This window comes from Monodelphis domestica, chromosome 3 (genome assembly GCF_027887165.1).
Source record: "Monodelphis domestica isolate mMonDom1 chromosome 3, mMonDom1.pri, whole genome shotgun sequence".
Lineage (NCBI taxonomy): Eukaryota > Metazoa > Chordata > Mammalia > Didelphimorphia > Didelphidae > Monodelphis > Monodelphis domestica.
In genome coordinates, this window is record NC_077229.1 from 121,653,170 (window position 1) to 121,672,035 (window position 18,866).

The 18,866-nt window shown below is 35.1% G+C and overlaps 1 protein-coding gene across 2 annotated transcripts in view; it reads left to right on the plus strand.

The window, feature by feature from the left end:
• Nucleotides 1-18,866, plus strand: part of ZFAT (zinc finger and AT-hook domain containing) — a 318,710-nt gene that overhangs the window by 139,652 nt on the left and 160,192 nt on the right. For both annotated transcript variants that reach the window (XM_007488369.2, XM_007488367.2), the window contains 2 exons: nt 14,622-14,810; nt 18,648-18,798. In XM_007488369.2, coding sequence (XP_007488431.1) covers nt 14,622-14,810; nt 18,648-18,798 — 340 coding nt within the window. The remainder of the gene's footprint in view (nt 1-14,621; nt 14,811-18,647; nt 18,799-18,866) is intronic.

Below are 18,866 nucleotides of genomic sequence, written 5' to 3' on the forward strand. Positions count from 1 at the left end.
AGCCAGGGAGCCAGAGCCACAAGGCCACTAGCATCCTCCTTTAGTATGCATGTGCACCCAGTCAAAAGGGAGTGCTGTTACTGACCAAAATGGGCATTTCAAATGGAATAAGAGGTATAATTTATATTCAGTTCATACATTGAGATACCCAGGGAGCATGCACTTAAAAAATGGTGATGCAGTACTGCAACTCGGGAGAGAGAGAATACGAAATGATGTGGGAGTCATCTGCTTAGAGATGATAATTACATTTAGAAGGGCCAATAAGATCATAAAGTGAAAAAAAATTGTGGAAAAGAGGACATTGTGCAAGACGGTGACTTGACATATACATATTTACACACACACACATATACAGATAAATAGATAGACAGACAGACATGGATATATCTAGATCTATGTCTAGCAAAAAAAGCTGAGCAGGACTGTTCAGACTAGTAGGAGGTGAACTAAAAGAGAAAAGTGTTAAAAAAAATCCAAAGAGAAGAGTAGGAAGGAAAGTAGGAAAAAAAAGAGGAATTACTTAGTCTCTTCTCTTATAGGGCTTCTTGTCTAATGAGAGTATGTGACTTATTCTCAAATAAATATGTGGACAGGGCCTTGTTAGGTATGTTGTAGAGGCTTCATATTTCAGGTTAAACTTGATGGCCTTTGAAATCCATTCCAACTCAAAAAAATCTGTAATTTTGGGTTAACTTTCTAGGGTAAATAGCTTTAAACAAAGTCTATTGCTATAATATGCATTTAAATAACCAGTAGAGTTGAAGTCTTTGGATTTAGATATTATATCTAGGAAGAGAGGGTAGTTATCATTGTCAGATCTTATACAGAGATTGAAAAGGATGATGAATATTAAAAAAAGACCATCTTTATTTTAGGGCTCAATTTTCAAAGACATCTATTTGCTAGATATGGATTCCTGTATTTGCTGATTGGGAAAATAGTCACAATTCCTTTTGTTAGTCTTATAGTGGTTCAGAATTTTAGGCCTGTGTGGTAATTCATAGTACATGAGAACAAGGTCATAAAGTAATAGCCATATAGATAAGAGTCAGTTTTAATAGTAATAATTCATTTGTTAATGGTTTGCCCATAACAATGCTGTGGAGTACACAGTATGAGTATCCACATTGTAATAGTAGAGAAATTAAAGCTACCATAGCAGTATGTTTTGCCCATAGTCATTTAACTATTGCCTATCTGAAGTGGAATTTGAACTCAAGTCTCCTGACTCCAAGTCTAACCTTTCCATTAGGCTATGGCCACTCTGCTAATAAACTGAGTAGTCTTAGAGGATTCAGTGAATTCTAAAAGCTTTTCAGTCCCAGGATTAATAGAACTGAAAGAAAATTGCTGATGCCTGGGGCCAAAAGGCAATTTTAGTAATCTGAGTTAAGAAGAGGAGAGCCATGATTGGAGACAGGAAGGAAGTGCTCAAGACTCACAAAGAGTATTGCGAATACTAAAAATGAATGTTTTGGAGTTTGAATGCATGTTGGCAGTCAGAGGAAGTAGCATCCAGGCAGAGTAAAGCAGGTACTAATAAATCTGATGAAGGTCCTCTGTTGTTATTATTTATATCTTTAGGGTTTCTCCCACATCTAGGCCCCAGACAGAGCTCTTTTTGTCCTGGGAATTGTGGTAAGGCTGATTATTTGTCATGAAGAATCTTAGAATCTTTCTGACTCAACATCTAATACTACCTGAAAACTGACTCTCCTTAGAGCTTCTCTGTCAAGTGATCTTCTTGCCTCAGCTTAAACATTTTCAGTGACAGGGACCTCATTACTTTATGCAAGTCTATTCTTTCTTTGGATGGTGGCCAAGAAAGGATTGCATTAAAATTGGTCAATGCATATTCAGCAGGTCACATTGAATTTTTTTGAGTCTAATGGTTTTTCTTTTAAACTGCTGTATTTGCAAGGCAGAATGAATTGATGGCAGAGCACAGAATGTACTCCCTTATCAAGTCTTCTATTCTGACAACTGTTCTATGAGCTTTATTAATGTGGTTGATAAAATTTTTACTCTCTGGGGAGTTCTGAGATTTAATTAGTTCTTGGGTACTTTAGAATAGATATTTTAGAATATTAGTGCACTGTTAATTATGAATGAATGCATGTGAAGGAATTTTTACAAGTGTTTGATTGAATTTACATTTAACTCTTTGTTTGACCTTTAATGGTGAGCTTGTTTGATGAGGTCTTTCTCTTTATATGTTCCCAAAATGGTCAAATGCAATTTCCTTGCCTATTAAGTCATGATCGTGCAGCTGGTTCATAATCATAGTATCTTATTTTGATGTAAGGATGAAAGGGAATAGCTTTAGATATAAACAGTTGAGTGCTGTGGTGATGTGCACACATGGGCACACATCTGTCTCATTATAAAGTGTTTTGAGTTTCATTCTGTGCAATGTAATCATTTTTTAAATGCTGGTTTCTCAAAGGGGAATGTGAAATATGAAGAATTATGTTAATGTTCTGGATTGAAGAATAACATTGTGCAGATGTCAAGAATTTTAAAATGAGCCATAGAGGGTGACTCAAAAGTGACTATGCAGTTGCATGCTTTCTTGAACACAGGGCAGCTTAAAACATAAAACTACCTTGTTTTTTTCAGCTGAGCTGAACTTGTCATAATTCCTGTATAGTTACTTTGGCCTTATCCATATACGTTGCAGTGTCTAACTCATCCTAGTTGAATGAGAGTCACCAAAATTGTGATACAAAAGTCCTTATAAATTATATGACATACATTTATTACATGCTTACTGTAGGTCAAGAAAGAGGAAGAATAACCTACTCTCTTCTGTTAAAGGGCCTCTTGTCTAATGAGAGGATGTGACTTATTTACAAATAAGTATAGAGACAGGTACCTGACAGGTTTGTTGTAGAGATCTTCATGTTCAGGTATGGATTAAACTTGATGGCTTCTGAAGTCCTTTCCAACTCAAAGATTCTGTAATTCTGGATTAAATTACCAGGTAAAGAGCTTTAAATAAAGTCTGTCAATATAACACATTTAATCAATTAATAGAGCTGAAGCCATTGGGGATAAATACTATGTAAGTCACAACTCTTGGAAATTTTTTTATTTCATCTGAAAGATGAAATGTTTGGAATGAATGATCTAGGGTTCTTTATAATACTAATTTCTGGTATAACATAGGTATAGAACTAAATATTTATGATTTTTATTTTTAATTTCTTTTTTATTGATTTATTTGTTTGTTGGTCATAATGTGATCCCCTCATTCACCCCTCCCCTCAACTATAGAAGGCATCACCCAACAACAGCAAGAACAACAACTATATATATAAATGATGTCTTCTGTTTTTCTCTTTATCAGTTCTTTCTCTAGAAGTAGACATTCACAAGCTATTCTTCAAATATTAATTCTGTAACTATATATAATGTTCTCTTGGTTCTACTCATTTCACTCTTCATAATTTCAAATAGGTCTTTTCCAAGTTTAAAAAAAAATTAACCTATTCATGATTTTTCTTTAAAGATGATGGAGCATAGGACCTTTTCAGAAAAGCCCATTCTTTCAAGAGAGACTTTACCTTAATCATGCTATGCTGGTTTTATTTATGGGCCTCTAATAAAGTTTTGTTCTGGCACATAATCTATAGAGAATATTTTTCAGGAATGTGTTCTCACTGTCTTAAAAACAAAACCTCTCTTATTGATGTTTGTATGTGAATATGTAAAAAACCTGTGATTTCCGTTTCGGAGAACTCTTCATTGTGGGAACTCCTCTCATCAAAGCAGATTACAACCCATCTGTGACTTTATAGATCACTAAAAAGGAATTGTTTTGAAACCTAGGGTCTGGTAGGTAGGAAATCAGTGACAAGATTTGAACTCTGGTCTTCTGGTCTCTAAGACCATCACCCTATCCAGTATACCATACTTTATCATTTTGTGCACATACATCATATAAATCATTCTATTTAGAGGACACAATTACATTAAAGCATCACAGCATTGTGTTAGGATGTTTTGTTGCTAAAATAGGATGCTTACATTCTCACTTTGTAAACCAAAGACTAGAAAGATGAAATAATTTGTCCAAGATCATTATGTAGCAGAGTAAGAATTTGAATCTGGGAACCATTGATTCACTTCATATTCACTATTCTGTCCACTCACATAACATCTGGCAGTTATATAGGGCATTCATATTCAGGGTACATTGTAGGCATCATCTCTTGATTTAAAATATTATTTCATATCTCTTGAATTAAAAATGAGGATTGTATGTCACGCTATGAATCTTAATTTCATACTGGTGGTTTTAAAAAGCATGTAATATTTCCATACATTACTTTCAAAACTGTCTTGCTGTATGTGCTTCCTTCTGTTCCCTTCTGTGTATTTTTGTTTTAATGGCCTTTTTGTTGTTGGATTTTTTGGTTGTACTATTGCTAAATCCCCTATCTCTTACATATTAAAAATCTGGAGAAGAAGGAAAAACAATAACCTTGTAACAAATAAGCATAGTCAAGCAAAATAAATATATATAGTAGCCAGGTCCAGAAATACGTCTGTGTCTCAGTATTTTGAATCCTAGAGAGATGGGTGACATACTTCAACATAAGTCTTTTGCAGATAGGGCTAGTCACTGCATTAATCAGAGTCCTTAAATCTCTCCAAATTGTTTTTCATTACATCATTATTGTCCTTGCATAAATTGTTCTCCTAATTTTGCTCATTATGCTCTGCATTAGTTTATACTATATTGAATTCTACAAAATAATCTTTGAAAATTTCTTACAATACAGTGATATTTCATTATATTGATTTACCATAATTCGTTCAGACATTTTGCAGTTGTTGAAGATTCCTTTATATTTTCCTACTTTGCTCTTTCCCCATTTTAATTCCCTCCTCTTCCCACCCCCAAACCCTTAGGAGAAAGAATTTCATTTTACTTACAGTTATTCCTTCCTCCTGGGTATCACATTCTCTCTTAACAACCCCCCTCCCCCCATTCCTGCTTGTTAACTTTTTGAATTTAATATGTTACAATACCCAAGCAGTTGTTTTTCTTCAGTGTTTCTACTCCCACAGTTTTTCCTCTGAGTGTGGATAGTGTTCTTTTTCATAGATCCCTCTGGGTTGTTCTGTAAGTGTTTTTGTTAGCTCTACTTTGTCTATTCAGATGAATGAGGCTCTTCTGATTCCTGCCTCCCCCCAACTTTTCCTCTATGTATATTCTGTTCATACACCCCAATTATGAGCAGTAGTAAATTACACTCTCTTCCTACTTCTTGATGCATTTGTGTGTATTCCTTTTACCCCATCCTCTTCCTCTTTGCCCTTGAAGATCTTCAGAACAGCACCAATCTACTTTCAGGTTCTTAGTTTTTTTACCTAACTCCCTCAGTACATTTTGAAGAAATTAGTGCTTTGAAGGGACATTCACTTTTTCCTCCCTTATTAGAATGTTAAAACCACATCATCATCTAGCTCCTTCCAACTTCCAATAAATAAATGGATCTGTCCTGACTTTATTCTTTGTATCTCAAATTTCCTTTCATCAGAAAAAAAATTTAAAGTTCTATTTCATTCAAGGATCTCCTTTCTGGTAGGATTTAGCTTTGCTGGGTAAGTTAAGGCTTAGCTATATTCTTATTTCTTTTGCTTTTGGGACTATTTGTATTTCAAGATCCCTTATTTGTAGATATTTTTTCCAGGTATTTTGTCCTTAGTACTTGAACTTCTTTCTGAATACTTATAGTATTGCATTTTTTCTTTGATGTGGGAGCTTGGATTTTACTTGTGACCTTCATGAAACTTTTTTTCTTTTACCTTTATTTCAAGATGTAACAATGGCAATCTTTTTTTCTTTACTATGATCTGTGGTTCTTAAAGATCTAGATGTTTTCCATGGTTTTTGAAGCTTAATGTCCAGACTTTTTAAAAAAAATCATGATCTTTAGAAAGTTTATTGATTGTTAAATTATCAGCATGATCTGTTTTCTAGGTCATTTTAAAAAAATTATTTTATTTTATTTTATTTGGTCAATTTCAAACATTATTCCTTGGTTACAAAAATCACATTATATTCCTCCCTCCCCTCCCCCTGCCCTTTCCATAGCCGATGCACAATTCTATTGGGTATTATATGTGACCTTGATCAGAATTGATTTCCATGTTTTGATGTTTACACTAGGATGTTCATTTAGAGTCTACATCCCCAATCATATCCCCCTCCACCCATGTAATCAAGCAGTTGTTTTTCTTCGATTTTTCTACTCCCACAGTTTTTCCTCTGAGTGTGGATAGTGTTCTTTCTCATAGATCCCTCTGGGTTGTTCAGGATCACTGCATTGCCACTAGTGGAGAAGTCCATTACATTTGATTGTACCACAGTGTATCAGTCTCTGTGTACAATGTTCTCCTGGTTCTGCTCCTTTCACTCTGCATCACTTCCTGGAGGTTGTTCCAGTTCCCATGGAGTTCCTCCACTTTATTATTCCTTTGAGCACAATAGTATTCCATCACCAACACATACCACAATTTGTTCAGTTTTTGTGGGTCTCAGAGACAGAATCTTGCAGGTTATATGTGCTTCTGGTTCATCTCTGGTCATGCTGAAAGGTTGCTAGTTTGTTCCCCTGTGCTAATGCTGGTGTGACTGGTGGCTTTCTTTACTATTATGTGGACAGCTGGCTTTTCCTGTAGTTCAGGGTGAAATGAATTTCTTGATCACATTTTGATCTGATGTGAATTTCAGGCTTTTGGTGGAGGAGGTGTGTGGGAGCTGGAAGGTTTGCATCATTTCAGGCATCCATTTTGACTAGAAATGATCTAAGTCTTTGGATCTTCACAACACTCATGTGAAATACATGCTCTTGATATTTCCATTTTATAGGTGAAGAAACAGGCCTAGAGAGGTCATAAAATTTGCTTAGAATTTCACAGCTAGTAAATAACTGAGGCAGTATTTTAATTCGGGTTGTTCTTATTCTAAGTATACTATTCTCTACTAGTGTATGATCCTACTCTATTGATTTGATCTAGATTATCATTTCATTGGGCTTTTAACAACCTGTAGCTCAAGATTCTTGACTTTTTACACTGGAATCATGGGAATAACAATGAATTGTTTGACATTCTTAGACTTTCCTTCATAGGGTACAAGTGAGATTCCGAAAGTATTTTTCTCATTGAGAGAACAACCTAAGATAGCAGGACTATGGTAAATGGAAGAATATGGTGTGGAGGAATACACATTTACCCATTTGAAATGAATGGAGAGTATAGCTTTCTTAATTTACAGAGAATGGAGTCTTCATTTAAAGTGGCATAAATGCAGACCTGGAAGAAGAGTTTTTGTCATTGACAAGCTGCATTCTGGTTTTAATCTCCTAGCATGGATATAGATGTGTAGTCTCAGCACTCTGTTTAGCCAAAGTGCCAGCTGTTCAAATTCTCTCTTTAAGGGAGAGCTGAAGTGTTGCCATCCATCCAAATAACATGATTAGAAGTGAATAGTTTTTACTGCCTGGATGAGAATTTGGTACAGATTATATAAAGGGAATTATTTCCCCCTATTTCAATCCTTAACACACAAAGAAACATTTATTAGAGAATCAACATATTAGGAGTAGAAGGGTCAAATTTTTTAAAAGCAGTACCCCAACAATATAGTTCATAAAGGCAAATGGAAAAAAAATAATGAACCACCTGTTGATAGCATAGTAGATCAGGTGCTAGGTGGGAGTCAAAAAAGCCCTGGATTCAAGTTTGGATTTTATAATATTACTTAGACCACTTAACTCACAGGATTATTGTGAAGATCAAATTTGATAATCTCTACAAAGTACTTTGCAAAATGTTATACATTATGTATGCTGTTATTGTTTAGTTGTTTCAATATGTCTGATTCATTGTGATTCCATTTGGGGTTTTCTTGGCAAAAATACTGGAGTTTAAATCTGGAGCAAGATACTTAACTAGCTGTGTGAATTTGGGCAAGTCATTTAATCCTGTTTACCTCAGTTTCCTCATTTATAAAATAAACTGGAAAAAGATTTGGTGAACTAGTCTTATATTTTTTCCAAGAAAACACCAAATGGGATCACGAATTGTTGGATATGACTTACTCAAGGTCACATAGCTAGTAAGTAGCTGAAGCCAGATTTGAACTCTGGAAGATTTCTTCCTGATCCTAGGCTCTGCACTTTATCTATCTACCTAGCTGCCTTTATATATTGCATAAGAAAGCAGTTATTGCCTAAAGTATCACCATAAATGAGATCCATGTATTCTTTATTTTGCCAATGCTAATTTTTGATCTGAGCAGAACTTTAATGATTTTCTCAGTGTCAATTCTGAGGGTCTCTTTTCTTCTCCTTCTTGACCTCTCAGAGACATTTGACACTCTTGATTATCATCTTTTCCAGGATATTTTTTCCTCTGTGGATTTGTGACGTTTTCTCCTGGTACTCTCTCTACCTTTCTGATTACCTCTTTTTGGTCTCCTTTGTTGGAATCATTACTCATATCATGATTCCTAAATGTGAACAAATCTCAAGATTCTCTCCTGAGTCCTCTACTCATCACTTTCTCTTGTTTACTCCTGAAGTTCCCAGTAAGTTTAATTATTATTTCTATGCTGCTAATTTCCTATAGCCATTCCTGCTATCTTTCCTGAGGCCTAGTCCCTATTTAGAAAAAAAAAAAAACAAAAAACTGTTGCTTAGGTTTATTTCTTAGTAATCTCTTCAGTAATTTGAATCTGCACATTTAAGTAGTATATAATCAGAAAATTACAAGTAAACAAAGATTATACATTAAATTTCTGTTTACCAAGGTCACATGCATAAGGAACATTAGGCATTTCAAACTGAATTTCTCATAGACATTCTAAACTCAGTACAAATTATACTAAATTGTTCTTCCTTCCCTCACCTCATCTCAGTCCTCTTTGAACTTCCTTATTCTATCAAGAATACTACGATTCTCCAATGAACACTTTGTTGTCATCATTTACTTCTCACTTTACATATATCCAATTAATTGCCAAGTGTTATTCATTTGTCCTCTATAACTTCTCTCATCCCTCCCCTCATCCTTTCTTACAAAGCTACCAGCCTGGTTCAGGCCTACCTCCTTCTTCATCTGGACTGTTGAAATAGCATATAATGCCTCTCTTTTCTTATCTCTGCTTCTCTATATTGACTTCCATCAATTCTCAGCTGAAGTCCCATCTTCTATAGGATGTCTTTTTTGACTCCCCCTTAATTCTAATATCTTCCTATTGTTGATTATTTCGAGTTTATCCTTTATATAGCTTTTCTGTGTATAGTTGTTTGCATGTTATCTCCCTCATTAGACAATGAGCATCTTCAAGGTAGGGAATGCTTTTTATCATTTTTTTTATTTCCTTTACTTTGCAGAGTGACACATAGATAATAAATATTCCTGTTAATAAATATTTATTGACTGACCGAATATCCTCTTAATTGGGTTCCACATCAAGCTTAGTATGATTTAACCCTATAACATAATAGACATTAAAACAACAACAAAAACCTCACTAACAGATCTAATGTTTCAGTAAATATGACAGTGACTAAAACAAGAGAGAGAATAGTTCTGCTTTTTTCTATTCTGGTTAGATAATATATGTAGTATATGTTCAGTTGTAGGTGCCATATTTTAGGAAGCATGCTGGTAAGCTGAAAAATGGCCAAAAAAAGTCATCAGAACTTGATCATCATTAAGGCATTTAGAAGGTAGATAAAAGGCATGAGTGTGAATCTATTATATTGTGATGCTTTTAAAAGAAGAATGAAAGGATAAGAAAGAGGGATGCATGAGAAGAGGGGAGAGGAAGAGTAGCAAAGTTACATCACAATAAAAACACAGGGAAGAATTTTTATGATGGAGAAGGTGATTGGGCAGGAAAACTTGAAACTCTCATCTGAACTGGTTTACGAAAGAAAGAATATGTACACACATATACACATGCACACATGTATAGAAGTTCATCATACTCAATAGGGGAGTCGGAACGGAAGTGGCTGAAAGGGGAGAAGTATGATAAAAAGGAGGATATTTTAAAGGAGCAAGTAGGTGGCACAGTGATTAGAATGTGGGGTCCAGAGTTAGAAAGACTCATCTTCCTGAGTTTAAATATCACCACAGACACTTACTGGTTTTGTGACCCGTGGCAGTCACTTAACCCCGTTTGCCTCAGTTTATTCATTTGTCAAATGAGCTGGAGAAGGAAATGGCAAACATCCTTGTCATGAAAACCCCAAATGGGATAACAAAGAGTCAGACATGCTTGAAATAACTAAACAAGGGGAGACAGTGGTCAGAAACAAAACAAACTTTTGAAGAGGGCACAGAATTAAAAGAAGGATAAATAGAAGGGACAAGCATGGAGGGAAAGGCACAGTTAATAGTGAATGGGATGAATTCACCCATAAAATGGAAGCAGATAGCAGATGGATTAGAAAACCAAAATCCTTGAAACAGAAAGACATATTCTGAGTTAAAATAAGGGACTGGATCAGAATATATTATGCTTCTAGTGAAGTTAAAAAGAGAGAGAAAGCAATCCTGGTCTCAGACAAAAAAAAAAGGTTAAAATAGACCTAAGAGTTAATTAGGAAATTTACATTTCACTAAAAGATATTATAAATAATGATTTGATATCAGTATTGAACATATTTTCACCAAATAGTATAGCATCCAAATTCTTGAAGGAATAGTTAAATGAATTACAGGAAGAAATAAGACAGTAAAATTATACTAGTTGGTCACCTCGATTTAACCCACTCAGACTTAGATAAATTTAACCATAGAATAAGCAAGAAGGAAATTAAAGATGTGAATAGAATTTTAGAAAAGCTACATATGATTTACCTCTGAACAATATTGAATGGGAACAAAAAAGAGTACGCTTTTTTTAAGCCAGGCATATAAAACTTCTCCAAAGTTGACCATGTATTAGATCTAAAAGCCCCACAAACAAATATATAAAAACAGAAATATTAAATGCACCCCCTTTGGACCATAATGCATTAAAATACACAATAGAAGACTTTTGAAGCAAAAAGATAAATGAGAAATTAAATAACCTAATTCTAAAGACTGAGTATTTCAAAGAAGAAAAACATAGAAACAATAATTTCATTAAAGATAATCACAGCAATGAGACAAACCTACCAAGAATTTGTGGAATGCAGCAAAAGTAGTACTTAGGGAAAGATTTTTATCTTTAAACTGATGTAATAAAATTATTTCTGTCTATATCTTACTGTCATAAATATATACTAATAGAATGTTAAATCTGTCCTGATCTCTTTTTACCCTATTTTCTAGACGTTAAAAGTAATGGGCATACACCTGGATGATATTATATATGCATATGGTACCAGTATTTTGCTTAAAAGAAATATATTGAGCTTTGTGCCGAGTTCTATTTTTAATATACATTATATTCTCCTGGACATCAATTTCATTATAATGTTAATGAGCTTTAGTTAGTGTTCAGTGCTCAGGCTAGTAAATGAGATATTTTATAGATATTTTTAATACATAGAGAGCTGTCATCTTTTAAAATTCATTTAAAATATGATAGGAGTGTTTCTTTTTATGTAAAATGAACACTTGAATTATAGGAAAAGCATGAAAATGAAAATAGAGCAAAGGAAATTAGAACGTTTCTTTTGATAGGTTTGCTAAGTCAGTCAAGTTTTTAACTGGTCTCTTGTAGAAATTTTTCTTGGCTAGCACAGTTTTTTAAGAGTTTATATGGGGGGAAGCTGGGTAGCTCAGTGGATTGAGAGCCAGGCCTAGAGACGGGAGGTCCTAGGTTCAAATGTGGCCTCAGACACTTCCCAGCTGTGTGACCCTGGGCAAGTCACTTAACCCCCATTACCCAACCCTTATCACCCTTCTGCCTCAGAACCAAAACACAGTATTGATTCTAAGATGGAAGGTAATGGTTAAAGAAAAGTTTATATGCTTATTTCTACTTCTTATGGAAATTTATTAGAATATTAAATATAGGGTTTGATCTATGCAAAATTGTGAAATGGCTAAAATATATTTTCGGTGGCCTAGTTTCCAATACATAAAGACTGTCTTTAGATTCTCTCATCCCTCCCTCTCACATCCAATTACACATGCTTCTGTCATGTCTAGTCCTCCTTGGCCACAATATCCCATGTTCTAGATCTATAAAATGCATTTATTACTTGTTCAGATAAAGCCATGAATGGCATATTTGTTAGATTTATAAGTGACTTAAAGCTGATGATGATGATTAATTCATTGAGTTATGGAATTGACATCCAAAAATACCCTGATATCCCTCCTTGGTCTTCCATTCTTCATCGTTTTTATTAATGACTCAAATGAAGAGCTAGACAGTATGCTTGCCAGCTTTGTAAAGGGTATACACGTAGGAGGAGCAGCTTATATGAGCTCCCTAGGCCCATATAACTTAGGTAAATGAGGCTGTGACTTGCCCAGAAGTGTCACTTTGTGATATTCTCATCTTGAAAGTTCTTCATAACCTGAGAGAGGGAAAAGAAGAGAAGAAAATTGAGGTGGGAGGGATGGAAGAGTAAGGCATTTTACAAATCTATACAAATCTAATTTTTAAAAATTTACTTTTTTCATTTAACTTGTATTTTCTCTTTGCCTATTTATGAGAGAGAGAGAGAGAGAGAGAGAGAGAGAGAGAGAGAGAGAGAGAGAGAGAGAGAGAGAAAGACAGAGAGAGAGAGAGAGAGAGAGAGAGAGAGAGAGAGAGAGAGAGAGAGAGAAGGAGGGAAGGAGGGAGAGAGAGAGCAAACAAAACCTTTTAACAAATAAGCATACTGATTCCCATATTGTCCTCGTCCAAAATTATGTTTCTCCTGTGTATTTAGCCATGAAAGATCATTCCGTTGTTCAGTCTTAAGTCTTTCAAAGTCAAATGTAATTTGCCTCTTTACTCTGACAGTACCTCCTGCTACCTTTGCCACACTGCCACTGGCTGAACTAGAAGTAGGGTTGTAGCTGAAGAGTTCAGGGAAAATAGGATCCACATGTAAATAACATAATATATGATAATTGTAGCATAGAGGTACAAACAAAGTACATGTCAAGGTACAGGTCTGATGTCTCCTAAACCCAGAAGTCCTACAGGTGGTTCTATGACTAGTCAAAGATTTGAATCTCAGCAAATGATTTGCTTGCTGACTCCTGCAATTGCTCTCCTCATTCATTTATGCCTTTTACTCATCCAATGAATATTTATTCTGTACAAGGCACCAGCTAATGTTTATATTTCTGAGATAACATAATGCTTTATGCAAGTTACAAGTACTGCTCCAGAAAGCTCAGGAAATGACTTTTATGTAGAATATTTCAGATGGAGAAAAGGAGAGGTTTTTCTTCCTGACATTTAGGAATCTTGTTGGCTAGCTCACTCCTGAATTTTGATAGATCTCTGTTTATGTATTTCTTCTACTTGTAGTAGATTATAACTCTTCCACAGCTTCTTATCTAGGGCATTTCTTATCCAGATATTACTACAAATTCTCAGTGAAAGGTTTCTTCCACACACTGGAGGCTTTTCTCTGATTCTTTTAATTTCCTTTGGATGCCAGCATCACAGCTAGGCTGTCTTTACTTTTTATATATGACCTCTCAAGAGAAAGCCCAGAAAATCCTATCAGGAATGCAGTGCATAGTCATTCTTACTATACTTTTTGAGTGTTAGCATGTGTGTCTTCATACTGTAAAAAATATTAGAAATTTGATGACAAATGTAGTTACCTAGTCTTGATTCTAGCTGATATTTTAAGATTATAGTATAGGTATTCTTCTATTCTGATTTACATTTTGGGGCATATTTTCTGGTGTTCTCCTAATATGTAAATATAAAGTGTGAGGGTCATGCCTTATTTGTTCTATATAAATATTTTTTATTGTTGTTCAGTTGGTTTTTTTACTCTTGTCCAAATCTTTATAACCCAAATTGGGATTTTCTTGGCAAAGATACTAGAGTGGTGTACCATTTCCTTCTCAGGTTCATTTGACAGACAAGGAAACATAGGAAAATAAGGTCAAGTGACTTGCCCAGTGTCATACAGCTAGTAATTGTCTAGAGCTAGATATAAACTCTGGAAGATGTCTTTATGGCTCTAGCACAGAACACTAATCTATTGTACCACCTAGCTGCCCAAATCATTTTTTAGTGTCCTTTTATCTAGGCTACGTAGAATACTTATTAATGATAATGACAATTTTTAATAAATACATGCTTATGGAGTTCCATAAAATCTAGGAAAAAGGTAATTTAGCATGTATGCTTTCTGTGTATGTGTGTATACACATATCTATATACACAAATACATCTACATGCATACATATATGTATATTTATATCTTTTGTTTTTTTAATATCAGCATAATTTTCCACTGTATCCCTTCTTCTTTCCCTCTCACCTCCCCCAAAGAGCCATAATTTGCAGTTTATGGGGCTCTTATATTAAATAAATAAAAAGAATGAGAGAGACAATGAATTACTGTTATTGGTTCAAAAATATTTACATTTATTAATGGATGGTTTTTGACTATTTGGTCTTTGCTCTTTAGGTAATGATTCTGAAGTTGAACTTGACAGGAAGGATAAAGAGGATGAGCGAGAAAAGGCACCAAAAAGATCACGGACACAGAAAGCAGAGAAAGTCCAGAAAATCTCATCAGGAAAGGAAACGGTACAGTTTTCAGGAGCAAAAAAACCCATTATAAGTGTGGTTTTGACAGCACATGAAGCCATTCCAGGTAACTATGACAAAGGGTTAGTAGTAAAACTAGACTCTCTTAGTAATGAGTACAACTGGCATCATGTTTTATTATGTACTGTCTAGTGTACTGAGGTTGCTGGGTTTACTAAGGTTGCTGGGTTATTTCCTTTTTTAACCAGTTTTTCTCTGCTTGTCTGATGGTTCTTTTTTCTCTGATTTGAAGAGTTTTCTGACTCTACTAAAGGCTGATGAGTCCATTTGGCTGATGCTATTTGCTCTGTTATTTTCCTGTGATTTTCTTTTTAGGAGCTTCTTCTTATGCTCATTATCCTTTTATCTGACCTCTATATTTTTAATAGAGAGGTTCATCAGGTTCTTATATTCTGGGAAATTTTTATCCCTCCCTCTGTTCTCATAAAATGAAAATCTCTTTGAAAAAATAATATTCATTCCATATTTAAAAGATCTATTCCAAGAAGAGATTTCTAGACAGAAATGGCTTATTGTACTTGACTTCTTAAGAATAATAGACATTTTTCTAACCAGCTAGGAAAATTTTGATCAAATAGAATAGGAAATCAAGTGTATGACTTTAAATACAGCTAACATTTTATAAAAATCTATTTTTAATGTTGAAGGTGGCTCATCATCTATAATGAAAAGAAACACACACTTAAAATTTTAGGGATGATGTGGCCCAGTCTCTGTAAAGCATCTACGTAAGAATAGTCCACATTTCTATAGAAGCCTCACTTTAAGATTTCTATAGAAGGTTCATAAAACACTTTTGTTAGAACAATATAGGGAGTAGAAGTATTATTATACCCATTTTATCCATCAAGAAACTGAGTACATTAGAGGTTAAGTGACTTCTCCCTTGTGATATTGCCAATTCAGCTCTACTAAGTCTGAAATAATTGATCCTTTGATTATACCACTTTGGAGTTAAAAGACTTTAAAAGAAATTCAGTGTGTCAGCTAAACTGCCACATTTTCTAGAGATATTGTTTCAGAAACTGAAAGTTCTAGACTTTTCCTGTTGTCTTTATCTATTGCAGTTATTTTGGGGGACTCAGGAGATTTATGTAAACAGAATGGCCAGGGATATTAAAAGCAAGAGGCCTTTATTTACCTCATTTTAATGCATTTAAGGAAGTTTTCAGACCTAAGAGGATGCCCAAGGGGGTAGGATCAGGGTGAGGAGACAAGCATAGGAAGGGAAGGATGCAATTTTAGCAGTCACTGAACCATAGGAGCTGTAATCTCTAGGTCATGAAACCATAAAGTAGGAATGGCTTAATGATTATCCCCTGGAGAGATTATTCCTTGACTTTGGCACATCAGCATCAGTTTTCTATTTCATGAAGAAAGTGTGGGACACTGAAGGAATTCATTGCCTCCACTGGGTGGCATGCTTCTCCAGCACTCTGGTACTAGGAACTGACCCCTCCCTCAATAAAAATATTGCAAGGTAATAGTGAAGGAGATAGTAGTGGCTAGGGAGCAGGAAAAACTTTATATAGGATGTGGTAATGGATTAAATGGCAAAGGAAATTGGAGATCCTAAGAAGTGGAAGTTAGGCAATCACTTATTTTTGGCATGAGGACAGCCTGGATGGATGCAGGAGGAGGTAAAGTGTCATATGTGTGAAAATAAGCAAGAAAAAAAGGTTTTTTCCTAGACCAAAAAGGTTCTGTGAAGGGTAGAAGGTAATTTTTATTAATGCAGGAAATGTAAGTTGTGGCCATATTTTGATCCTAGAGGTAATAGCCTTTAGAGTTTACTGTCAAAAGAGTGGTATAGATAGATGCATACCCTTTGGAATATTGCTTTGGCAACTGTGTGGAGCTTGGCCTAGAGAAAGGAGAGACTTAGGCTGGGAGACTAGTTAAGAAGCTATCATAATAGTCTAGATGAGTCTGCATTAGGATGAAGTTCCTTGGAGAGATGTTATGGAGGGAGACACAATATGATTTGGCTACATTTGGATATGTGAGATGAGGAAGATGGGGGAGTAGAGAAAGATGACACCAGGGTTGAGTGGGTGATTGAAAGGATAGAAGTACCCTCAAAAGAAATAGAGATGCAAGCCAGTAGAGGGCATCTCCACTGGACTTCCAGAGTTTGAGATGCCTATGGGATATTTGGTTAAAAATGTCCAATAGGCAGGTGGTTATGTGTGGGACTGGAACAAAGGCATGAGAGTAGGGATAATAACTATATAGATCTGTGTGAGACATCTATATAAAGTTGATAGATGTTAGAAGCCATGGGAGCTGATGAGATCATTAAGAATGTACAAAAGGAGAAGGATATAGACTTAAAGAACATAAGGGAAACCTAGGGCTATCAAACTATAGGATTACCAACAAAAAGCAAGTAGGATCAGTTTTTATGGGGGAGATGGAATATTATTCAAATACATCTGATTTATTTCCTATATCTGATGTCACAGGTAGGAAATACCAATTAGCAAGGTTTCATGAAAATTGAAGGTGACTGGGTGTTTCAGTGACTAGGGTTCTGGGTCTGGATTCTGGAAAAAAAATTTTTAATTTGCCCTCATTTTGACTGTGTGACCCTGGCAGATCATTTAGCTCCTGTTTTCCTTATTTACCTCAACTGTAAAATGGTGATAATAGTAGAATGCCTCTCTAGGTTGTTGTGAGGAACAAATGAGAGAATATTTTCAAAATGCCTAGATTAGTGATTGAGATATAATAGGTAATAAATGCATGTTGCCTTTCCCCTTTCCTTTACAATGTCTGTTCCTCCCTCCCTTCCTCTTTCCTTCTTTTTGTCCTTCTGACCTTCTTTAGAATGGTCTAAGCACTGAATATTCTAGAAAAAGGGAGGTGCTCTGGACTAGGTGACAAGGGATACATAGACAAGAAAGTCAGGGTTTAGAAAATAAGAAAAGATTTTAGTATCACCACATCTTTTTGTAATGATCTCTAGAAAAAAATAATTCCATAATTCTATTAATAACCAATAGTATTTCTTTGATATTTTTCCTTTGATTCTCACCTATGATTTTATTATTGTAATGAACTCCCTGTGAGGAAGTTCCCTCTATCTTTGTAGATCAGCACTGATTCTTACACTTGTATCCCTGAAGGCTGGGGGACTGAGAATTGAGGTTATTTGCCCATGACTTGAACCCAGGGCTTTCCTGACTGAGGCTGTCTCTGTACCCACTAGACCATCCTGCCTCTTATTACCTTGATTTTTTTTTTCCAGTGGGATATTTGGGAGTGTGGGTTAGGGGGAAGTCAGTAAATTATTTTGTTTGACAGATTTTGTGATAATAATATTCAAGACCATCTTCTTAGGAAATAAATTTTTCTTTTTATGTTTTATTTGTGCCTGTTATTGTTAAAATTCTGTAATTACATGTCAATATGAAAGCATCATTATAGACTTGGAATCTTACAGAATAGCTTCAGTTTAACTCATTTCATTCACTTTAAAGATGGAGACAAGTGATTTGCCCAAGGCTACTGCTAGGTAGTGGTAAGATAGAATAGGAATTTAGGTCCCTTGACACACATGTCAGTGCAAGTTTTCCTTTATAATACCCATCAAAGAAGCCATATTGGGTTTTTTATTCATTTTTGTTATAACTGGCAAAATGATAGCACTTTCTTTTTGAGAAATAGTTGAAAATCTCTTGCTTTTGTGAATAAACACAATTATGTAAGCTGCAAGGAAGCTAATAGCCTAGCAGAGGACTGCATTGTAATGAAATTTCCTTCAGTGTAATAATTTACTCTCTAATGGTAAACTTCCTTCAATATAGTTTATTCTGTGTGTGATCAGAATTCATTTGTTGTACAATTTTGACAAGTGATATTATTTGTTCCTCAATATTAGGTGCCACTAAGATTGTCCCCGTTGAAGCAGGACCTCCAGAGTCAGAAGCAACCAATACCAAGGCCACCATCCCTGATCTAGCTCACCGGAGAGGGTACCAAGAATATGCCATTCAACAAACACCATATGAGCAGCCAATGAAATCAAGCAGGTAATACTGAGTGCCTAGATTTATAAATACTGCCCATAAAGACCAAATACTGACTAGTATCCATTGCA